The 24,802-nt window shown below is 37.6% G+C and overlaps 1 protein-coding gene across 9 annotated transcripts in view; it reads right to left on the bottom strand.

The window, feature by feature from the left end:
* C2CD6 (C2 calcium dependent domain containing 6) overlaps positions 1-24,802 on the bottom strand; it is a 187,190-nt gene that overhangs the window by 87,278 nt on the left and 75,110 nt on the right. For all 9 annotated transcript variants that reach the window (XM_047873176.1, XM_047873185.1, XM_047873177.1 and 6 more), the window contains 4 exons: positions 18,674-18,820; positions 8,640-8,745; positions 6,320-6,386; positions 4,224-4,267 (listed from right to left, as the gene is read on the bottom strand). In XM_047873176.1, coding sequence (XP_047729132.1) covers positions 4,224-4,267; positions 6,320-6,386; positions 8,640-8,745; positions 18,674-18,820 — 364 coding nt within the window. The remainder of the gene's footprint in view (positions 1-4,223; positions 4,268-6,319; positions 6,387-8,639; positions 8,746-18,673; positions 18,821-24,802) is intronic.

Genomic DNA, 24,802 nt, shown 5'->3' with positions numbered 1-24,802 from the left:
ATCTAGACACAGGATCAATAAAGAAACAAGGGCCCTGAATGATACATTGGGACAGATGGACTTGACAGATATATTTAGAACTCTGCATCCCAAAGCAACAGAATATACTTTCTTCTCGAGTGCACATGGAACATTCTCCAAGATAGATCACATACTGGGTCACAAAACAGCCCTTCATAAGTATACAAGAATTGAGATCATACCATGCACACTTTCAGACCACAATGCTATGAAGCTTGAAATCAACCACAGGAAAAAGTCTGGAAAACCTCCAAAAGCATGGAGGTTAAAGAACACCTTACTAAGGAATGAATGGGTCAATCAGCCAATTAGAGAAGAAATTTAAAAATATATGGAAACAAACGAAAATGAAAATACAACAATCCAAACACTTTGGGATGCAGCGAAGACAGTCCTGAGAGGAAAATACATTGCAATCCAGGCCTATCTCAAGAAACAAGAAAAATCCCAAATACAAAATCTAACAGCACACCTAAAGGAACTAGAAGCAGAACAGCAAAGACAGCCCAAACCCAGCAGAAGAAGACAAATAATAAAGACCAGAGCAGAAATAAACAATATAGAATCTAAAAGAACTGTAGAGCAGATCAAGGAAACCAAGAGTTGATTTTTTAAAAAAATAAACAAAATTGATAAATCTCTAGCCAGTCTTCTCAAAAAGAAAAGGGAGGTGACCCAAATGGATAAAATCATGAATGAAAATGGATTTATTACAACCAACCCCTCAGAAGTACAAGCAATTATCAGGGAATACTATGAAAAATTATATGCCAACAAACTGGACAACCTGGAAAAAATGGACAAATTCCTAGGCACACACGCACTTCCAAAACTCAAACAGGAAGAAATAGAAAACTTGAACAGACCCATAGCCAGTGATGAAATGGAATCAGTTATGAAAAATCTCCCAACAAATAAGAATCCAGGACCAGATGGCTTCCCAGGGGAATTCTGCACTAAAACAGAGATAATACTTATCCTTCTCAAGCAGTTCCAAAAAAACAGAAAGGGAAGGAAAACTTCCAGACTCATTCTATGCAGCCAGCATTACTTTGGTTCCTAAACCAGACAGAGACCCAGCAAAAAGAGAGAACTACAGGCCAATATACCTGATGACTATGGATGCAAAAATTCTCAACAAGATACTAGCAAATCGAATTCAACGGCATATAAAAAGAATTATTCACCATGATCAAGTGGGATTCATTCATGGGCTGCAGGACTGGTTCAACATTCATAAATCAATCAATGTGATACATCACGTTAATAAAAGAAAAGAACCATATGATCCTGTCAATTGATGCAGAAAAGCATTTGACAAAATTCAGCATCCTTTCTTAATAAAAACCCTTGAGAAAGTTGGGATAAAAGGAACATACTTAAACATCATAAAAGCCATTTATGAAAAGCCCATAGCTAATATCATCCTCAATAGGGAAAAACTGAGAGCTTTCTCCCTGAGATCAGGAACACAACAGGGATGTCCACTTTCACTGCTGTTGTTTAACACAGTGTTGGAAGTTCTAGCATCAGCAATCGGACAACAAAAGGAAACCAAAGGCATCAAAATTGGCAAAGATGAAGTTAAGCTTTCACTTTTTGCAGATGACATGATATTATACATGGAAAATCCAATAGACTCCACCAAAAGTCTTCTAGAACTGATACATGAATTTAGGAAAGTCGCAGGATACAAAATCAATGTACAGAAATCAGTTGCATTCTTATACACTAACAATGAAGCAACAGAAAGACAAAGAAACTGATCCCATTCACAATTGCACCAAGAAGCATAAAATACCTAGGGATAAACCTAACCAAAGATGTAAAAGATCTGTATGCTAAAACTATAGAAAGCTTATGAAGGAAATTGAAGAAGATATAAAGAAATGAAAAAACATTCCGTGCTCATGGGTTGGAAGAATAAATATTGTCAAAATGTCAATACTATCCAAAGCTATCTACACATTCAGTGCAATCCCAAACAAAATTGCACCAACAACATTCGTCTCAAAGCTAGAACAAGCAATCCTAAAATTTGTATGGAAACAAAAAAGACCCCGAATAGCCAAAGTAATTTTGAAGAACAAGACCAAACAGGAGGCATCACAATCCCAGACTGTAGCCTCTACTACAAAGCTGTCGTCATCAAGACAGCATGGTATTGGCACAAAAACAGACACACAGACCAATGGAATAGAATAGAAACCCCAGAACTAGACCCACAAAAGTATGGCCAACTCATCTTTGACAAAGCAGGAAAGAATATCCAATGGAAAAAAGACAGTCTCTTTAACAAATGGTGCTGGGAGAACTGGACAGCAACATGCAGAAGGTTGAAACTAAACCACTTTCTCACACCATTCACAAAAATAAACTCAAAATGGATAAAGGACTTGAATGTGAGACAGGAAACCATCAAAACGTTAGAGGAGAAAGCAGGAAAAGACCTCTCTGACCTCAGCCGTAGCAATCTCTTACTCGACACATCCCCAAAGGCAAGAGAATTAAAACAAAAGTGAATTACTGGGACCTTATGAAGATAAAAAGCTTCTGCACAGCAAAGGAAACAACCAACAAAACTAAAAGGCAACCAACGGAATGCGAAAAGATATTTGCAAATGACATATCGGACAAAGGGCTAGTATCCAAAATCTATAAAGAGCTCACCAAACTCCACACCCGAAAAACAAATAACCCAGTGAAGAAATGGGCAGAAAACATGAAAAGACACTTCTCTAAAGAAGACATCCAGATGGCCAATAGGCACATAAAAAGATGTTCAACGTCGCTCCTTATCAGGGAAATACAAACCAAAACCACACTCAGGTATCACCTCACGCCAGTCAGAGTGGCCAAAATGAACAAATCAGGAGACTATAGATGCTGGCGAGGATGTGGAGAAACGGGAACCCTCTTGCACTGTTGGTGGGAATGCAAATTGGTGCAGCCGCTCTGGAAAGCAGTGTGGAGATTCCTCAGAAAATTAAAAATAGACCTACCCTATGACCCAGCAATAGCACTGCTAGGAATTTACCCAAGGGATACAGGAGTACTGATGCACAGGGGCACTTGTACCCCAATGTTTATAGCAGCACTCTCAACAATAGCCAAATGATGGAAAGAGCCTAAATGTCCATCAACTGATGAATGGATAAAGAAATTGTGGTTTATATACACAATGGAGTACTATGTGGCAATGAGAAAGAATGAAATATGGCCTTTTGTAGCAACATGGATGGAACTGGAGAGTGTTATGCTAAGTGAAATAAGCCATACAGAGAAATACAGATATTATATGTTTTCACTCTTATGTAGATCCTGAGAAATTTAACAGAAGACCATGGGGGAGGGGAAGGAAAAAAAAAAGGTTAGAGAGGGAGGGAGGGAGCCAAAACATAAGAGACTCTTAAAAACTGAGAACCAAGGGTTGATGGGGGGTGGGAGGGAGGGGTGGGTGGGTGATGGGTATTGAGGAGGGCACCTTTGGGATGAGCACTGGGTGTTGCATGCAAACCAACTTGACAATAAATTTCATATTTAAAAAAAAAAAAGAAAGAAAAATTCTCTATGTTGTCTTTTTTCCCCTCTGTCTCCTTGGACTGGGGAAACCAGTACATGTTGACTCTTCAATTGATATTTAGAAGACATTCACCCAACAATGAAAAATATTAAGTCCTATTTGTCAAGTAGTATAGAAAAATCTTTTATTCTTTGTTGGTTTACATAGGGATCCATTGCTTTATGGAATGAATTCCTATGTAAAATTAGCTAAAATGCAAATAGTATTATGTGAACTCTATTTTTTTCTTTATATTTTAAACATAGATTATAATCCCATAGAGAAAGTAATGAATGTGGTTAGGTCTGTGGCATCAATTTCTAAGATCAATGTGTAGAACTAACTTTATGCTTTTATTAATGGCTGCCCCCTTTCTCTTCATCAACATCTTTTGTCCCCATCTTCGTATGTATTTTTAAATATTACCATTTTATGCTGTAATTTCCCTTTTAAGAGTGTAAATTAACTCAACTAAATAATGTAATTGTACAGATACTACCATAACAGAAATAACCATAAAAACCTGAATAACTTCTTGGGTGCTTTTTTCCCCCCATCCACAAATATTTTTTTTTAATTTATAAATGTTTCATCCTTTAAAAACAGTGACTATTAGAAGTTCTCTTCCAAGTTCCCTTACCTCACTTGGAGCAGTTTCAGCTCCTTTCTTTATACAGGGGACATCTGTAAATAAGTGAATAGTAATATTTAATTATTATATTATAAAATAAACATTTTTATATATGTACACTAATAAGATACTATTAGGATCTTTCTCGCCAAGAACAAAGAGAAATTTAAATCAAAGCAGCTATTCACACATAAATACTATTTAGTAAAAACAGGCTGATGACTCTCTGGACAGATGGGGGAATGATAAATGAAAAAGTGAGGACTTAAAATGAAAACATGCATAAAGTGGTAAGATTTCAGATTCATCAATGTAAGACATAAAAACAGATAAACAGTATATTTTGCTACAAGTCAAGAGGAAATAAAATAAATCCCGTATGGTCAGTGATAGAGCTGGGACTGAAAAAAAGATACTGGAATAAAGTTTTATGTATCCAGAGAAATTAGGACCATTCAAAAGAGGCTGACTGAAGCACTTATAAAAATTTTTCTAGAAATATAGAGTCTATATTTATCAAGTAGAAAAGAAAACCTAAAAGGAAGAAAGAAGGAATAAAAAACTGAGATACAAAGGTATGTATTAAGTCTAATATAAAACAAAATTTATTATGGTCATTATTAGCTGTGGGGTAAGCTTACCCATTTTTCTGAGCTTTGGTTTTCCCATATGTAAAACAGGATAATGATGGCTTATCTTATAGGTATGACACAAGTATATGTAAGATGTGAGCAGCAATATGGTTAAATGCTTGAGCTCTTGATATACTTTTTAAAGTTTTTATTTACTTATTTTGAGAGAGACAGACAGACAGACAGACAGACAGAGAGAATAGGGGAGGGGCAGAGAAAGAGGATTTCAAACAAGCTCCACACTGTCAGTGCAGAGCCCAATGAAGGGCTGGAATCACAAACCGTGAGATCATGACCTGAGCCAAAATCAAGAGTCAACACTTAACCGACTGAGCCACCCAGGCACCCCAAATGTTTGAGCTCTTGGGTCAAACAGACGAGGTTCAAATTCAACCCCAATCAGTTAATGGCTGTGTAACTTTTGACTGGTTACTTAATCTATTTGATCCTCAGCTTTCTCATCTGTAAAATCTGGATAAATAATAATAGCACCCTCAACTGACTGATGTGAGTATTGAGTTATATAATCCAGGTAAAGGCCTGCAACACAGTGATGAATAAATGTTAGCTGAAGCTATAAGAAGATATAGGAATACCAGAAGAAAACAAGTCACCAGACTTGAAATAAACTCTTCAGCTAAGAAAAAAAAAAACAAAACTCTTTGGATAAGAAAAAAATAATAATAAATAAAAATAAAAATAAACTCTTTGGGGAAAAAAAAGTTGGCAACCACCAGTGAGTAAGAGAGATAAACCTCCAATCTTCAATTCTCTTACTCGTGAAATGAGCATTTCAGGTGAAGAGTAGGCTAAAGATTCAGTAGCTCTGCTAGTCTGGTTGATCCTCAGAGGTTAGGAAAAGAACATATCAAAAGCTAAGGTGGCCAGGAGGTAGAAGCAGGGAAGTAGAGAAGTAATTTGTGGCACAAGTCTTGCAACAATAAATCATTATTCTACACTGGCAGAATCCAAGATTTTATAGATATAGTATTATGCATATATTTTAACTTACTTTCTAAATGAATCTTTTAACAGAGAGATTTTTTTAAAGAGTACCATAACAATCTCTTCCATTATCTTATTGATAATTTGTGGTAAGTTCTAAAATTTAATGCTAATTTAATTTCCTGTCCTCTGCTGTCTTCCTTCCTCTTACACACACACACACCTCTACAGCTAACGTTTAAGAATATACCTTTTTCATAGATCACAGTTAAGATTTAACTATTTTCTTGTCCTTACAAGGAATACAGGAGCATTTAAAAAAAATAACTCTTAATTGGGTCTAAGTCTTTTCTTTAAGGTGTTACAAAATAAATACCTAATAGTAAAACTATAATGAGATGCATATTTATTTCCAAGAAAAAAATGAAATCCACCTAAAGCAAATTATTAATTTTCTTTTTGTGATACAACCACCTTCTTTTTAATTATCTTAATAATAAATAAATAATGTGAATTAAGTTTCTGAACCTGATAGTACAGTATCTTCAGACTTCTTTTCAAATTGGCTTTCAAGAACCTCATTGGTATCACTTCCCTAGAAACAAGAAAAAAAAAAGATATTGGAGAAATGTTGACAAAGCTAATCTGCCTTTATAACTTCTTTTATTACCTTCTTTAAAATGTACAGAAGAATATGGGTTTATGAGAAAAGCAATCCAAACAACACTATTTTAAAGAGTATACTCTAGCTAGGAGTTAATGTTCCAAGGAGAGGATATCCAAGAATTGATAGGGTATTTGAGTGACAAATGTAGGAGAGAAAAAGATTATGAGATAAATGACATAATATTGTAACTTCAAGTGACATAAGAGAATACACCCAGAAAACAGATTACTTTTTTATTGGAAAACATTATGGCCTATAAGTTGCAAAGAGGAATTATAAGGTAGCATGATCCCTGACTGTTATAAAATACTGATGTTTTAATAAGAACACAAAGCCCCTAGTTCCTTTAATGAAGAGCCCCCCAAATTTTCCATAAAATACTAATTCTGTATGAGGAAGTGCTAATCAATTTGCCCTAAAGCAGTATCACTATGCCCAATTATAATGAGGCACTGAAAATCATTAATATATCTGTATGTTACGACTATCACTTCAAGGCTGTGATCTTAGTCAACATTTTATGAATTTACTGAAACCTCTTTGAATCTCTATTGCCACAGGTCAAAATATATAGGTTTCTAAAATTTTTTTTGATGTTTATTTGAGACACAGAGACAGAGCGTGAGCAGGGGAGGGACAGGAGAGAAGGAGACACAGAATGTGAAGCAGGCTCCAGGCTCTGAGCTGTCAGTACAGAGCCCGACTCGGGGCTCGAACCCATCAACAGTGAGATCATGACCTGAGCCAAAGTCAGACGCTTACCTGACTGAGTCACCCAGGCGCCCTGGTTAGATTATATTTCTAAATATTAAACCTCACTTATATATGTGACAAAGGTCTAGTATTCAAAATATATAAAGAACTCTTACAACTGAACAATAAAAATAAAAATAACCTAGGGATGCATAGGTGACTCAGTTAAGCGTCTGACTTCAGGTCATGATCTCGCAGTTGGTGAGTTTGAGCCCCGCGTCAGGCTCTGTGCTGACAGCTCAGAGCCTGGAGCCTGCTTCACATTCTGTGTGTGTGTGTGTGTGTGTGTGTGTGTGTGTGTGTGTGTGTGTGTGTCTCTGCCCCTCCCTCCACTCATGCTTGCTTGCCCTCTCTCTCTCTCAAAAATAAATGTTAAAAAATTAAAAAATAAAAATAACCCAATTTTTAAAATCAACAAAGGATTTGAATAAACATTTACCAAAGAAGATATACAAATGGCCAGTAAACACATGAAAAGATGTTCACATCAATGGTTATCAGAGAAAGGCAAATCAAAACCACTACCGAAAAGTTACCACTTCAAACCACTAGGATGGCTATAATTAAAACAACAACAACAGAAAAGTAAAATAACAAGTGTTGGAGAATATATGGAAACTTCGTACATTGTTGGTTGGATGTAAAATTGTGCAGCTGATATGAAAAACAGTTTGACAGTTCCTGAAAAAGTTAAAGAGGGAATTACTGTATGATCTAACAATTCCACTCCTAGGTATATACCCAAGAAAATCACAAACATATGCCCACATAAAAATCTGCATATGATTGGTCACAGGAGCATAACTGATGACAGCTAAAAAGTCAAAACAATCCAAACGTCCATCAACTGATGAGGATAAACAAAATGTGGTACATATCCATATAGTGGAATATTATTTGGCAGTAAAAAGAAACAAAGTATTGCTACATGCTACAATGGGATGAATCCTGAAAACACTATGCTAAATTAAAGAAGCAAGTCACAAAGAACTATATATTCATTGGTTCCACTCAAATGAAATGTTTAGGATCAGCAAATCTATGAAAACAGGAAGGATATTCGTTATTGTCTAGGGCTAGAGGGGTGTGAGAGGTTTGGTTAGGGGGTTTCTTTGGGGGGTAATAATGTTTGAAAATTGATTATAGCAATGGACATACAATTCTGTGAATATACTAAAGGTCACTGAATTCTATACTTTAAGCAGGTTAATTATATCTTAACAAAGCTGTTAAAAAACCAAACCTTACAAATTATTAGTTAACATTTATTGAATGTCACATTAGGAAAATAGGAAAGTACATGAATCATGAATAGCATTTTATATATCAAGAACTAAGCAATATCTTATTATCACTTTTAATTATCATAATCTTTTTTAAATAAATAGTATTAGAAGTTAGATATGGAGAATGTATTACGTTAATTACCTTACATTCTTTATTGGCCAATTTTGGGGTAAGAACTCCTTCTAAATAGCTAGCTTTTTCTATCCATGTACTCAGATTCCTATATTCTTTTTTCATTTTTTCCAGCCTAAAGAAAGAAATCAGGTATACATTTAAAAAATAAGTGACAGAAGAACATATATGGCATGACTCACAGAAGAATACATTCAGTATGATACACTTATAAAATGTTCTGAGAGGCAAACCAGCAATATATTAAGAATATGAAAGAAAGGAATGATTATAATAAAAATGAGAGCAGTAGCTACCTGAGGAGGGTTGAGGAGAGGATGGAATCTCATAATGGCACACCAAACACATTTTTGATAGTGATGATTTAAGTTTTTATTCAAATTCCAGTTAGTTAATATACAATGTAATATTAGTTTCAGGTGTACAATTTAGTGATTCAAAATTTCCATACAACACCTGGTGTGCATCACACTAAGTACACTCTTTAATCACCATCACTCATTTAACCCATCCCTCCCTCCGACCTCCCCTCTGGTAACCATTAGCTTGTTCTCTATAGCTAAGAGGCTGTTTCTTGGTTTCTCTCTTTTTTCCCCTATGATCATTTCCTTTGTTTCTTAAATTCTGCCTATGAGTGAAATCATATGGTATTTGTCTTTCTCTGACTTATTTCACTTAGCATAATACTCTAGCTCCATCCATGTAATTTCAAATAGCAACATTTCATTCTTCTTTATGCCTGAGTAATATTCGTGTGTGTGTGTGTGTGTGTGTGTGTGTGTGTGTGTCTTTATCCACTCATCAGTTAACGGACATTTGGGCTCTTTCCATAATTTGGCTACTGTGGATAATGCTGCTATAAACATTGGGGTGCATGTATCCCTTTGAATTAGTATTTTTTGTATTCTTTGGGTAAATACCTAGTAGTGCCATTGCTGGATTTTTAACTTTTTGAGGAACCTCCATACTGTTTTGTCCTAAGTAGCTGCACTAGTTTGCATTCCCACCAACAGTGTAAGATGGCTCTCCTTTATCCATTGGTTGTTTCTTGTGTTGTTCATTTTAGCCATTCTGACAGGTGTGAGGGGTATCTCATTGCAGTTTTGATTTGTATTTCCCTGAGCATCTTTTTATATGTCTGTTGGCCATCTGGATGTCTTCTTCGGGAAAATGTCTATTCATATCTTCTGCCCATTCTTTAATTGGTTTTTGGGTGTTGAGATGTCTAAGTTCTTTATATATTTTAGATACTAACCCTTTATCAGATATGTCATTCACAAATATCTTCTCTCATTCCATGGGTTGCTTTTAGTTTTGTTGATTGTTTCCTTCACTGTGCAGAAGGTTTTTATTTTGATGAAGTCCCAACAGTTCATTTTTGCTTTTGTTTCCCTTGCCTCAGGAGACATATCTAGTATGAAGTTCCTATGGCTGATGTCAAAGAGGTTACTGCTTCTGTTATCTAGGATTTTAATGGTTGTCTGTCTCATATTTAGGTTTTTAATCCATTTAGAATTCATTTTTGTGTGTGGTGGTAAAAAAGTGATCCAGTTTCATTCTTTTGCATGTTGCTGTCCAGTTTTCCCAACACCATCTGTTGAAGAGACTGTCTTTTTCCCATTGAATATTCTTTCTTGCTTTGTCAAAGACTAATTGACCATATAGTTGTGGGTTCATTTCTGGGTTTTCTATTCGGTTCTATTGATTTATGTGTCTGTTTTTGTGCCAGTACCATACTGTCTTGATGATTACAGCTTTGTAACATAACTTAAAGTCCAGAATTGTGATGCCTCCAGTTTTGCTTTTCTTTTTCAAGGTGGCTTTGGCTATTGGGGTCTTTTGTCATTCCATACAAATTTTAGGATTGTTTTTTCTAGCTCTGTGAAGAATGTTGGTGGTATTTTGATAGGGATTGCATTAAATGTGTAGATTGCTTTGGGTAGCATGGACATTTTAACAATATTTGCTCTTCCAATCCAGGAGCATGGAGTGATTTTCCACTTGTTTGTGTCATCTTCAATTTCTTTCATCAGTGTTTTATAGTTTTCAGAGTACAGGTCTTTCACCTGTACTTTGGTTAGGTTTATTCTTAGGTATCTCATGGTTTTTGGTGTAATTGTAAATGGGATTGATTCCTTGATTTCTCTTTCTGCTATTTCATTATTGGTGTGTATAGAAATGCAATAGATTTCTGCATGCTGCTATTGTATCCCACAACTTTAGTGAATTTGTATATCAGTTCTAGCAACTTTTTGGTGGAATCTTTTGGGTTTTCTATATAGAGTATCATGTCATCTGCAAATAGCGATAATTTTACTTCTTCCTTTTCAATATGGATGCCTCTTATTTCATTTTGTTGTCTGACTGCTGTGGCTAGGACTTCCAAATATGGTGATGAATAAATATCTAGGCAACAGTCTTACTATCTTTATTTAAGCTATACACACATGTTTTAGAAGTTATTCAATATATAGGTCTCATTAAACTTGTATATACATATGTTATAAATTACCCAATATATACATGATATTTTCTGGAACAAACAAATGAAAAAATAGGAATTTAGCTTCTAATCCAAGAAATTTCAAAAGGCTTTAGTCACCTAAAGATGTAACTGACAAGAACTAAATGGAAAGAGGATATGTTTCCCAATTCATTTCATTAGGACACTATTACTGTAATTAACCCTAATAAGGACATTACAAAAAAGGAAAATTAGTCTCATCTCATTCATGAACATAGATGCAAATATTACAAACAGATATAATTTTAGTATAAAAATCCAGTAGTATATAGAAAGATAATATATAATGAACAAGTAGGATTTATTCCATGTATATAAGGATATTTTGACATTGACATTAGAAAATATAAACACAATTTAACTGATTAAAATAGACAAAGAACTTGGCAAAATCCAACATCCATTTATGATTTTTTTATAAAAACTTATAAAACTCGAAGCAAAATTGAATTATTTACTTAACCTGATATAGCATATCTATATGTAAAAACCCTATATAAAAATGCTTTTAACTATTAAATGCCAGAAGTGTTGCCTTTAAAGATCATGAACAAAACAAGGATGCCCACCCTTGCCATTTATATTAGACACGGACTAGAGCTTCTAGCTAGCATCATAAGAGAAGAAAACAAAATTCAAGTGTAAGAACTGGGAATAAAAAAATCTTAATTGTCGTTATTTGTAGGTATGACTGTTTAAATTCTCCCAAATGATACTATAGATAAAATTATTATAAATATGAAAGTTTAGCCAAAGAGGGAAACACTAGAAGATAATGCCAGCAGGGGTAGCATAGGTTTTTAACCTTCTCAAATCTCTACATAAAAATATTCAGGGTAGCTCAGTAACAAACCCAAAAACCTACGGGCAACATTTACAACAAAATCATGTGACAAGGTATCTCTATGAATCCCAAAACATATACATAAGACCTTCAAGGTATCAGTGTATATATGGCAGAAGACAACAGGTATAAAAGAGGCACCTGAAAATAAGAGAACCTCAAAATAGCCAACAGGTGGTTAGATGAAAGTACAGCAGGCCAATTTGAGAATAGCAGTTAAAACTGGGAGAGTTTCGCTCATTCCAATAGCAAGTGAGTACAAAGGATTTATGGCAACCATTAAAAGGACTGGAGCAGTCTAACCACTGTGAATGCTTAAAACTGACCAACCAGGTCTCTAATCCAGGACAGGTTCCAGAAAATCTTAGACAGCAATTCATATATTTTAACACCAAATGAAAACATCGAAATGGGGGTTCTGTAAAGCTTGTGAAGCTTTCTAAACCAAATCTCTTATAAAAAATTTCAGGAAAATTAATTCCATATAAAATGGAACAACAAAAAACTATCAGCACCCACCCACTTTTTCTTTTTTTTTACAGGGTTACTTCAATGAACACATCAAAGCACACTTGGTTGAAGGTCCAAACACTCCACCACTATAAGCAAGGAGGAGCTTTGCAGAGGACTGACCAGTGGGATAGAGCAGTCAAAACACAACAGAGTACACAAAGCACACTCCAAACGCACTTTCTGAAGTGCCAGGCCCTGGACCACTTTCTTACACCATACACAAAAACAAATTAAAAATGGATGAAAGACCTAAATCTGAGACAGAAAACCATCAAAATCCTACAGGAGAAAACAGACAGCAACCTCAGCCACAGCCACAACTCGGCAACAACTTCTTACTTGACACGTCTCTAGAGGCAAAGGAAATCAAAGCAAAAGTGAACTACTGGGACCTTATCAAGATAAAAAAAGCTTCTACAGGGGCACCTGGGTGGCTCAGTTGGCTGAGCTTCCAACTTTGGCTCAGGTCATGATCTCATGGTCCGTGAAGTTCGAGCCCTGCATCGGGCTCTGTGCTGACAGCTCAGAGCCTGGAGCCTGCTTCATATTCTTTGTCTCCCTCTCTCTTTGCTCCTCCCCCGCTCATGCTCTGTCTCTGAAAAATGAATAAACCTTAAAAAAAATAATAGGGGCGCCTGGGTGGCTCAGTCAGTTGAGGGTCCGACTTCAGCTCAGGTCATGATCTCATGGTCTGTGAGTTCGAGCCCCACGTCGGGCTCTGTGCTGACAGCTCAGAGCCTGGAGCCTGTTTCAGATTCTGTGTCTCCCTCTTTCTCTCTCCTCCCCCACTCATGCTCTGTTTCTCTCTTCTCAAAAATAAATAAACGTTAAAAACGATGATAATGATAATAATGATAATAACTAACTAACTAAATAAATAAATAAATAAATAAATAAAGCTTCTACACAGCAAAGGAAACAATCAACCAAACTAAAAGGCAACCGATAGAATGGGAGAAGATACTTGCAAATGACATGCTGGATACAGGGTTAGTATCCAAAATCAATAAAGAACTTACTAAACTCAACACCCCCAAATCAAATAATCCAGTGAAGAACTGGGCAGAAGACATGAATAAACATTTTTCCAAAGACGACATCCAGATGGCAAACAAACACATGAAAAGATAATCAAAACCACTGTGACATACCACCTCACACTGGTCAGAGTAGCTAAAATTAACAACTCAGGCAACAATAGATATTGGCGAGGATGTATAGAAATGGGAACCCTACTGTACTATTAGTGGGAATGAAAACTGGTGTAGCCACTCTGGAAAACAGTGTAGAGCTTCCTCAAAAAATTAAAAATAGAACTACTCTATGACCCAGCAGTTGCATTACTAGGAATTTAACCAAAGGATACAAAAATGCTGACTCAAAGGGGCACATGCACCCCAATATTTATAGTGGCACTATCAACAATAGCCAAATTATGGAAAGAGCCCAAATGTCCATCAACTGATGAAAGGATAAAGAACATGTGTGATACATACACACACATGCACACACGCACACAGCAGAATAATACTCGTCAATGAAAAAGAATGAAATCTTGCCATTTGCGACAATGTGGATGAAACTGGAGGGTATTAATGCTAAGTGAAATAAGTCAGAGAAAGAGTTATCATATGATTTCACTCATATGTGGAATTGGAGAAACTTAACAGATGACTATAGAGGAAGGGAAGGAAAAATAAGATAAAAACACAGAGGGAGGCAAACCATAAGAGACTCTTAAAAGCAGAGAAGTGAGGGTTGGTAGGGATGTGGGGGTGGGGTGTGAGTTAAATGCGTGACGGGCATTAAGGGGAGCACTCTTTAGGATGAGCATTGGCTGTCATATGTAAGAGATGAATCACTGGGTTCTACTCTTAAAGCCAAGACTACACTGTATGTTAACTAACTTGGCGGGGGGGGGGGGAAGAAAGCTATCATATTTTTCAGCAGAATCTTTCCAGGCCAGAAGAAAGTGGCATGATATATTCAAAGTGCCAAAAGTAAAACAACAACAACAAAACAACAAAAAACCTGTCAACCAAGAATACTCTACATGACAAAGTTGTCCTTCAGAATCGAAGGAGAAATTAAAATTTTCTAGACAAACAAAACCTAAAAGGGTTCATCACCACTAGACCAGTCCTACAAGAAATGTTACAAAGGGACTTCTTCAAGCCAAACAAAAAGGATACGAATCAGTAACATAAAAGCATATGAAACTATAAATCTCACTGGCAAAGGTAAATATATAGTTAAATTCAGGATATTCTAATATTGTAATGGTGGGGGGTGAATCACATATAACCCTGATATGAAGGTTAAGAGACAAAAAGATTCAAAAAAATTACTACAACTACAATAATTTGTTAAATTACTTAACAAATAAATAAGATAAAGTAAAAAGATGCAAACTGTGACATCAGAAGTATAAAATGGGGGGGGGGGATAAAAATACAGAGCTTTATTACATTCAAAGTTAAATTGTTACCAGCTTAAAACAGACTGTTTTAAATATGTGTTTTGTAACCCTCCTGGTAAACCACAAAGAAAAACCTAGAGTCACAAAAGATAAAGGAATCTAAGTGTACCATTGCAAATAACCATCAAATCACAAAAGAAGACAGCAAGAAAATAAGAGGGGAACAAAGGAATTTAAAAAACAGCCAGAAAATAATGAACAAAATAGCAATAGTAAGTCCGTACTTTTTAATAATTACTTTAAATGTAAACAGACTAAATTCTCCAATCAAAAGACAGAGTAGCTGATTAAAAAAAAAAAAACACCCAAGACCCAACTATATGCTGCCTACAAGAGAGACACTTAAGCTTGAAGGACACCCACTGACTGAAAGAAAAGCTATGGAAAAAGATATTCCATGCAAACAGGAACCAAAAGAGTGTAGGACTACTAATACTTATAGCACACAAAATAGACTTTAAGCCAAAGACTGTAATGAGAGACAAAGATCACTATATAATGATAAAGGGGTCAATCCAACAAGAGAATATGACATTTGTAAACAGTTATGCACTCAACATAGAAGCACCTAAATATGTAAACCAAATGTGAACAGATATGAAGGAAGAAAGAGACAGCAATATAATAATAGTAAGGGACTTTAAAACCCCACTTACATCAATAGATAGATCAACCAAACAGAAAATTTATAAAGAAACACTGAAGCTAAACTACACATTAAATCACAGAGTTAATACTTCTATAGAACATTCCATCCAATGGTCATCTTAAGTACATGTGAAACATTCTTCAGGATAGATATGTTAGGCCATAAAACAAGTACTCATAAATTTAAGATGACTAAAATCATATCAAGCATCCTTTCTGACCATAATCAATTCCGAGAAGAAACTGCTAATTTCACAAATTTTCAGCGGAGATTAAGCAACATGCTACTGAATAACCAATGGGTCAAAGAGGAAACCAAAAGAAAAATATTTTTAAATATCTTGAGACAAATGAAAATGGAAATACAACATATCAAAACTTATGGGATGTAGCAAAAACACTTCTAAGAGGTAAGTTAAAAGCAGTAAGCATTTACAATAAGAAAAAGAAAGATCTCAAATAATTTTATACTTCAAGGAACCAGGAAAAAGAACTAAGCCAAAATTAGTAAAACAAAGGAAATAACAAAGACCAGAGTGGGAAACAATAGAAACTAAAAAGACAACAGAAAAAAAAATCAATGAAACTAACAGCAGACTTTGGTGGGGGTGGGACGGGGGTATTGATAAACCTTCATTATGCTTACAAAGAAGGAAAGAGGATACTAACAAATATGTTTTTAAAAATCACCATTGTATATCTAGTACCCTATAATAGTGCCTGACACACACTAGGTATTCAATAATGTTACTAAATGAATAAAACATCAGAATAGAGGATAAAAGGGTTCTTTGGTCATTCAGCTCAATGTTAATGAATTAATAAGTTATGAGTCTGAGTAAAAAATGTATTCAACATAAATAATCATTTTTTAAGTGACCAAGGAGTTCTGCTTCTGGCAATGGTGGACTAGGTTACTTCAGATAAACCATCTTACTACACAACTAAAAAGGCTGGACAATATATTTTTTAAAAATTGTATTTCAAAGTGGGGCACCTCGATAGCTCAGTTGCTTAAGAGTCCAACTTCAGCTCAGGTCAGGATCTCGCTATGAATTAGAGCCCTGTGTCGGGTTCTGTGCTGACAGCTCAGAGCCTGGAGCCTACTTCAGATTCTGTGTTTCCTCTCTATCTGCCACTTCCCCACTTGCACTCTGTCTCTGTTTCTCTCTCAAAAATAAATAAACATTAAAAAAAAAATTTTAATAAAAATTTTAAAAAATTGTGTCTGAAAGCATCAGCCAGTTACAAAAGCACCAAGGATTTACAGATCCAAGATTATAGGAATTTCAGAGACAATAAGCCCCATCATTTGGTACCATTTTTCCTTCCAGGCATTTGTGGTGGCTAAGAGTTAAGAAAGAAAATGAGCAGAGCCTGGAGATAGATATGCCAGAATTAGGGAACAAAAAGCAGAGTTCAGACCCTGCCAAGGATGAAAAGCCAAGGTATACATCTAGGCTTTCAGTTGGGACCCCAAAAGGTTAAAACATGAGAATAAGAGCCTCCTTGTCTTGTGACTTACTTGCCTTACATTAGTCCCAGTCTTACTACTAGGAATAAGATTAGACCATTAAAAGACTAATCCTCATAGGAAACAAACCTAAATCATTTCAATCTCAATCTCAAGTGAATTAAGGTGATCTGGGATTGCTAGTTTCCTAGTCTAGTTGGCTGACAGATGCAAGTGTCTATCCTCCTTGTAAGAATATACAATCAAGAGCCACAAATTAGTTCTACAGATACAATGTTTGGCACTCAATAAAAATAGCTAGGTATACGAGAATGTAAGGCTTGACTGAAAATTATGAGGGGAAAAAACCCAATAGAAACAGACCTACAGGAGATCCAGATAATAAAGTTACCACAAATGAACTTTAAAATAGCAATGGTTGGGGTGCCTGGGTGGCTCAATCGGTGAAGCAGCCAAATCTTGATCTCGGCTCAGGTCATGACCTCATAGTTTGTAAGATCAAGCCCCATGTCAGGCTCTATGCTGACGGTGTGGAGCCTGCTTTGTAGTCTCTCTGTCCCTCCCTCTCTGTCCCTTCCCCGCTCATGTGTATGCATTCTCTCTTGTTCTCTCTCTCTCAAAATAAATAAACCTAAACAAATTTTTTAATGTTTTTACTTTTGAGAGAGGCACAGAGTGCAAGGGGAGGAGGGGCAGAGAGAGAAGGAGATGCGGAATCTGAAGTGGGCTCCAGGCTCTGAGCTGGAGCACAGCACAGAGCCTGACATGGGGTCGAACTGACGAATGTTGAGATCATGATCTGAGCTGAAGTTGGACGCTTAACCAACTGAGCCACCCAGGTATCCCAATAAATAAATAAACTTAAAAAAATAGCAATGACTAATATGTTAAAAGAATTCAAAGAGAAGTCAGGGGATTTTGGTAGAGAAGTGGAAACTATAAAATAAAGGAAAATAACTTCAATAAAATAACTGAAATTAAGAATTCAATTGGTTTGGGGTATCTGGGTGGATCAGTCGGTTAAGTGTCTGACTCCAGATTTCAGTTCAGGTCATGATTTTATGGTTTGTGAGTTTGAACCCCACATCAGGCTCTGCACTTGACAGTGTGGAGCTTCTTGGTTTTCTCTCTCTTTCCTTCTCTCTACTCCTCCTCAGCTCACTCTCTCTCTCTCTCTCTCTCTCCTCTCTCTCAAAATAAATAAACTTAAAAAAAAAACCCATACACACACAAAAGAATTCAATTGGTTTAACAACAGATTAGAAACAAAGAAAAAAGAACCAGTGAACTGTAAGATACGATGGGAGAAATTATTTACACTGAAGCATAGAGAAAAAAGGATGGGAAATACAGAAAAAAGCACAAGAGACCTATAGAATACATTGTTGAGTCAAGAGTAGAGCAAGTATTATAGTTTCTCCCTTATAAATAAGTTATCACCTCTTTTCCTGTCATTTCATTGACTTTTCTAAACAAATATCTAAAGCTCATGTCTCAAAAGAAAAAATTAATGTACAAATAACACACAAATGAGATGAAGACTTTTTTTTTTTTTTTTTACCTTTCCCGAGGTTGTTGCTGAAGTTTTTCAAGTCGCACTACAGATGGCTGGTTGGATTGGGGCATTGCAGTTGGCATCCCAACAGTAACATTCAGGTCTGGGGATAGGAATGCTGGATATTCTATTGGCTGTGGTGTAATTACATTTCTGCAAAAATGGTTATAATGTTAAATATTATACTTCTACAAACTACACTTCTAAAATCAGTGGTAGCTATCGATTCTACATTGCAATCTCACCTGTCTACCTTGAACCATCAGAGGGTAGAGCTAGGAAAAAAGAAAAAGATCAGAGATCCTGACAGAAGTGCTCTCTTGAGCACTCTTACTACAAAGATGGGCAGCAGGGATGGGAAAGGAGATAAGGACCTGAAGTTCTAATGAGGAGTAGAAAGTGTTTAAGCCCAGAGGCGCCTGGGTGGCTCAGTTGGTTGAGCGTCTGACTTTGGCTCAGGTCATGATCTCATGGCCCATGGGTTTGAGCCCCACATTGGGCTATGTGCTGACAGCTCAGAGCTTGGAGCCTGGTTCAGACTCTGTCTCCCTCTCTCTGTCCCTCCCCTGTTTGTGCTTTGTCTTTCTCTCAAAAATAAGCAAACATTAAAAGAAAGAAAGAAAGAAAGAAAGAAAGAAAGAAAGAAAGAAAGAGTTTAATCCCAGACCTCTCTCCCAACCTCTAGATCTAAATCTCTATTTTATGGCCTGGTCAAGTTGACACATAAAATTAATCATCACAAGTCCACCCACCACTTGTCAACCTGACACCCAGAAGCATCTCTTTAAAACATATTTGGATAACAGACACAGGAGGGCAAGATGGCGGCTTAGGAGGACGCTGGGCTCACCGCACGTCCTGCTGATCACTTAGATTCCATCTACATCTGCCTAAATAACCCAGAAAACCGCCAGAGGATTAGCAGAACGGAGTCGCCGGAGCCAAACGCAGACGAGAGGCCCACGGAAGAGGGTAGGAAGGGCGGCGAGGCGGTGCGCGCTCCACGGACTGGCGGGAGGGAGCCGGGGCGGAGGGGCGGCTCGCCGGCTAAGCAGAGCCCCCGAGTCTGGCTTGCAAAAGCGGAGGGGCCTGACGGACTGTGTTCCCACAACAAGCGCGACTTAGCGTCTGGGAGGTCATAAGTTAACAGCTCTGCTCGGAAAGCGGGAAGGCTGGAGGACAAAGGGAGGGAGAGCTGCTGAGCCCCCTGACAACAGAGCTCAGTTTGGTGGGGAACAAAGGCGCTCGCCAGCGCCATCTCCCCCGCCCATCCCCCAGCCGAAATCCCAAAGAGAACCTGTTCCTGCCGGGGAACTTGCTCGCTCCGCGCAAACACCCAACTCTGCGCTTCGGCGGAGCCAAACCTCCGGCAGCGGATCTGACTCCCTCCCGCTGCCACAGGGCCCCTCCTGAAGTGGATCACCTAAGGAGAAGCGAGCTAAGCCTGCCCCTCCTGCCCCCGAGCACCTTGCCTACCCACCCCAGCTAATACGCCAGATCCCCAGCATCACAAGCCTGGCACGGTGCAAGTAGCCCAGACGAGCCACACCACCCCACAGTGAATCCCGCCCCTAGGAGAGGGGAAGAGAAGGCACACACCAGTCTGACCGTGGCCCCAGCGGTGGGCTGGGGACAGACATCAGGTCTGACTGCGGCCCCGCCCACCAACTCCAGTTATACACTACAGCACAGGGGAAGTGCCCTGCAGGTCCGCACCACTCCAGGGACTATCCAAAATGACCAAGTGGAAGAATTCCCCTCAGAAGAATCTCCAGGAAATAACAACAGCTAATGAGCTGATCAAAAAGGATTTAAATAATATAACAGAAAGTGAATTTAGAATAATAGTCATAAAATTAATCGCTGGGCTTGAAAACAGTATACAGGACAGCAGAGAATCTCTTGCTACAGAGATCAAGGGACTAAGGAACAGTCACGAGGAGCTGAAAAACGCTTTAAATGAAATGCATAACAAAATGGAAACCACCACAGCTCGGCTTGAAGAGGCAGAGGAGAGAATAGGTGAACTAGAAGATAAAGTTATGGAAAAAGAGGAAGCTGAGAAAAAGAGAGATAAAAAAATCCAGGAGTATGAGGGGAAAATTAGAGAATTAAGTGATACACTAAAAAGAAATAATATACGCATAATTGGTATCCCAGAGGAGGAAGAGAGAGGGAAAGGTGCTGAAGGGGTACTTGAAGAAATCATAGCTGAGAACTTCCCTGAACTGGGGAAGGAAAAAGGCATTGAAATCCAAGAGGCACAGAGAACTCCCTTCAGACGTAACTTGAATCGATCTTCTGCACGACATATCATAGTGAAACTGGCAAAATACAAGGATAAAGAGAAAATTCTGAAAGCAGCAAGGGGTAAACGTGCCCTCACATATAAAGGGAGACCTATAAGACTCGTGACTGATCTCTCTTTTGAAACTTGGCAGGCCAGAAAGAATTGGCACAAGATTTTCAGGGTGCTAGACAGAAAAAATATGCAGCCGAGAATCCTTTATCCAGCAAGTCTGTCATTTAGAATAGAAGGAGAGATAAAGGTCTTCCCAAACAAACAAAAACTGAAGGAATTTGTCACCACTAAACCAGCCCTACAAGAGATCCTAAGGGGGACCCTGTGAGACAAAGTCCCAGAGACATCACTACAAGCATAAAACATACAGACATCACAATGACTCTAAACCCGTATCTTTCTATAATAACACTGAATGTAAATGGATTAAATGCGCCAACCAAAAGACATAGGGTATCAGAATGGATAAAAAAACAAGACCCATCTATTTGCTGTCTACAAGAGACTCATTTTAGACCTGAGGACACCTTTAGATTGAGAGTGAGGGGATGGAGAACTATTTATCATGCGACTGGAAGCCAAAAGAAAGCTGGAGTAGCCATACTTATATCAGACAAACTAGACTTTAAATTAAAGGCTGTAACAAGAGATGAAGAAGGACATTATATAATAGTTACAGGGTCTATCCATCAGGAAGAGCTAACAATTATAAATGTCTATGCACCGAATACCGGAGCCCCCAAATATATAAAACAATTACTCACAAACATAAGCAACCTTATCGATAAGAATGTGGTAATTGCAGGGGACTTTAATACACCACTTACAGAAATGGATAGATCATCTAGACACACGGTCAATAAAGAAACAAGGGCCCTGAATGAGACATTGGATCAGATGGACTTGACAGATATATTTAGAACTCTGCATCCCAAAGCAACAGAATATACTTTCTTCTCGAGTGCACATGGAACATTCTCCAAGATAGATCATATACTGGGTCACAAAACAGCCCTTCATAAGTTTACAAGAATTGAAATTATACCATGCTTACTTTCAGACCACAATGCTATGAAGCTTGAAATCAACCACAGAAAAAAGTCTGGAAAACCTCCAAAAGCATGGAGGTTAAAGAACACCCTACTAACGAATGAGTGGGTCAACCAGGCAATTAGAGAAGAAATTAAAAAATATATGGAAACAAATGAAAATGAAAATACAACAATCCAAACGCTTTGGGACGCAGCAAAGGCAGTCCTGAGAGGAAAATACATTGCAATCCAGGCCTATCTCAAGAAACAAGAAAAATCCCAAATACAAAATCTAACAGCACACCTAAAGGAACTAGAAGCAGAACAGCAAAGGCAGCCTAAGCCCAGCAGAAGAAGAGAAATAATAAAGATCAGGGCAGAAATAAACAATATAGAAACTAAAAAAACTGTAGAGCAGATCAACGAAACCAAGAGTTGGTTTTTAGAAAAAATAAACAAAATTGACAAACCTCTAGCCAGGCTTCTCAAAAAGAAAAGGGAGATGACCCAAATAGATAAAATCATGAATGAAAATGGAATTATTACAACCAATCCCTCAGAGATACAAACAATTATCAGGGAATACTATGAAAAATTATATGCCAACAAACTGGACAACCTGGAAGAAATGGACAAATTCCTGAACAACCACACTCTTCCAAAACTCAATCAGGAGGAAATAGAAAGCTTGAACAGACCCATAACCAGCGAAGAAATTGAATCGGTTATCAAAAATCTCCCAACAAATAAGAGTCCAGGACCAGATGGCTTCCCAGGGGAGTTCTACCAGACGTTTAAAGCAGAGATAATACCTATCCTTCTCAAGCTATTCCAAGAAATAGAAAGGGAAGGAAAACTTCCAGACTCATTCTATGAAGCCAGTATTACTTTGATTCCTAAACCAGACAGAGACCCAGTAAAAAAAGAGAACTACAGGCCAATATCCCTGATGAATATGGATGCAAAAATTCTCAATAAGGTACTAGCAAATCGAATTCAACGGCATATAAAAAGAATTATTCACCATGATCAAGTGGGATTCATTCCTGGGATGCAGGGCTGGTTCAACATTCGCAAATCAATCAACGTGATACATCACATTAACAAAAAAAAAGAGAAGAACCATATGATCCTGTCAATCGATGCAGAAAAGGCCTTCGACAAAATCCAGCACCCTTTCTTAATAAAAACCCTTGAGAAAGTCGGGATAGAAGGAACATACTTAAAGATCATAAAAGCCATTTATGAAAAGCCCACAGCTAGCATCATCCTCAACGGGGAAAAACTGAGAGCTTTTTCCCTGAGATCAGGAACACGACAAGGATGCCCACTCTCACCGCTGCTGTTTAACATAGTGCTGGAAGTTCTAGCATCAGCAATCAGACAACAAAAGGAAATCAAAGGCATCAAAATTGGCAAAGATGAAGTCAAGCTTTCGCTTTTTGCAGATGACATGATATTATACATGGAAAATCCGATAGACTCCACCAAAAGTCTGCTAGAACTGATACAGGAATTCAGCAAAGTTGCAGGATACAAAATCAATGTACAGAAATCAGTTGCATTCTTATACACTAACAATGAAGCAACAGAAAGACAAATAAAGAAACTGATCCCATTCACAATTGCACCAAGAAGCATAAAATACCTAGGAATAAATCTAACCGAAGATGTAAAGGATCTGTATGCTGAAAATTATAGAAAGCTTATGAAGGAAATTGAAGAAGATTTAAAGAAATGGAAAGACATTCCCTGCTCATGGATTGGAAAAATAAATATTGTCAAAATGTCAATACTACCCAAAGCTATCTACACATTCAATGCAATCCCAATCAAAATTGCACCAGCATTCTTCTCGAAACTAGAACAAGCAATCCTAAAATTCATATGGAACCACAAAAGGCCCCGAATAGCCAAAGGAATTTTGAAGAAGAAGACCAAAGCAGGAGGCATCACAATCCCAGACTTTAGCCTCTACTACAAAGCTGTCATCATCAAGACAGCATGGTATTGGCACCAAAACAGACACATAGACCAATGGAATAGAATAGAAACCCCAGAACTAGACCCACAAACGTATGGCCAACTCATCTTTGACAAAGCAGGAAAGAACATCCAATGGAAAAAAGACAGCCTCTTTAACAAATGGTGCTGGGAGAACTGGACAGCAACATGCAGAAGGTTGAAACTAGACCACTTTCTCACACCATTCACAAAAATAAACTCAAAATGGATAAAGGACCTAAATGTGAGACAGGAAACCATCAAAACCCTAGAGGAGAAAGCAGGAAAAGACCTCTCTGACCTCAGCCGTAGCAATCTCTTACTCGACACATCCCCAAAGGCAAGGGAATTAAAAGCAAAAGTGAATTACTGGGACCTTATGAAGATAAAAAGCTTCTGCACAGCCAAGGAAACAACCAACAAAACTAAAAGGCAACCAACGGAATGGGAAAAGATATTTGCAAATGACATATCGGACAAAGGGCTAGTATCCAAAATCTGTAAAGAGCTCACCAAACTCCACACCCGAAAAACAAATAACCCAGTGAAGAAATGGGCAGAAAACATGAATAGACACTTCTCTAAAGAAGACATCCGGATGGCCAACAGGCACATGAAAAGATGTTCAGCGTCGCTCCTTATCAGGGAAATACAAATCAAAACCACACTCAGGTATCACCTCACGCCAGTCAGAGTGGCCAAAATGAACAAATCCGGAGACTATAGATGCTGGAGAGGATGTGGAGAAACGGGAACCCTCTTGCACTGTTGGTGGGAATGCAAATTGGTGCAGCCGCT

This window comes from Prionailurus viverrinus, chromosome C1 (assembly GCF_022837055.1).
Source record: "Prionailurus viverrinus isolate Anna chromosome C1, UM_Priviv_1.0, whole genome shotgun sequence".
Classification (NCBI taxonomy): domain Eukaryota; kingdom Metazoa; phylum Chordata; class Mammalia; order Carnivora; family Felidae; genus Prionailurus; species Prionailurus viverrinus.
The sequence above is the reverse complement of the archived record's forward strand: the minus strand, read 5'-3'. Positions and strand labels throughout refer to the sequence as shown.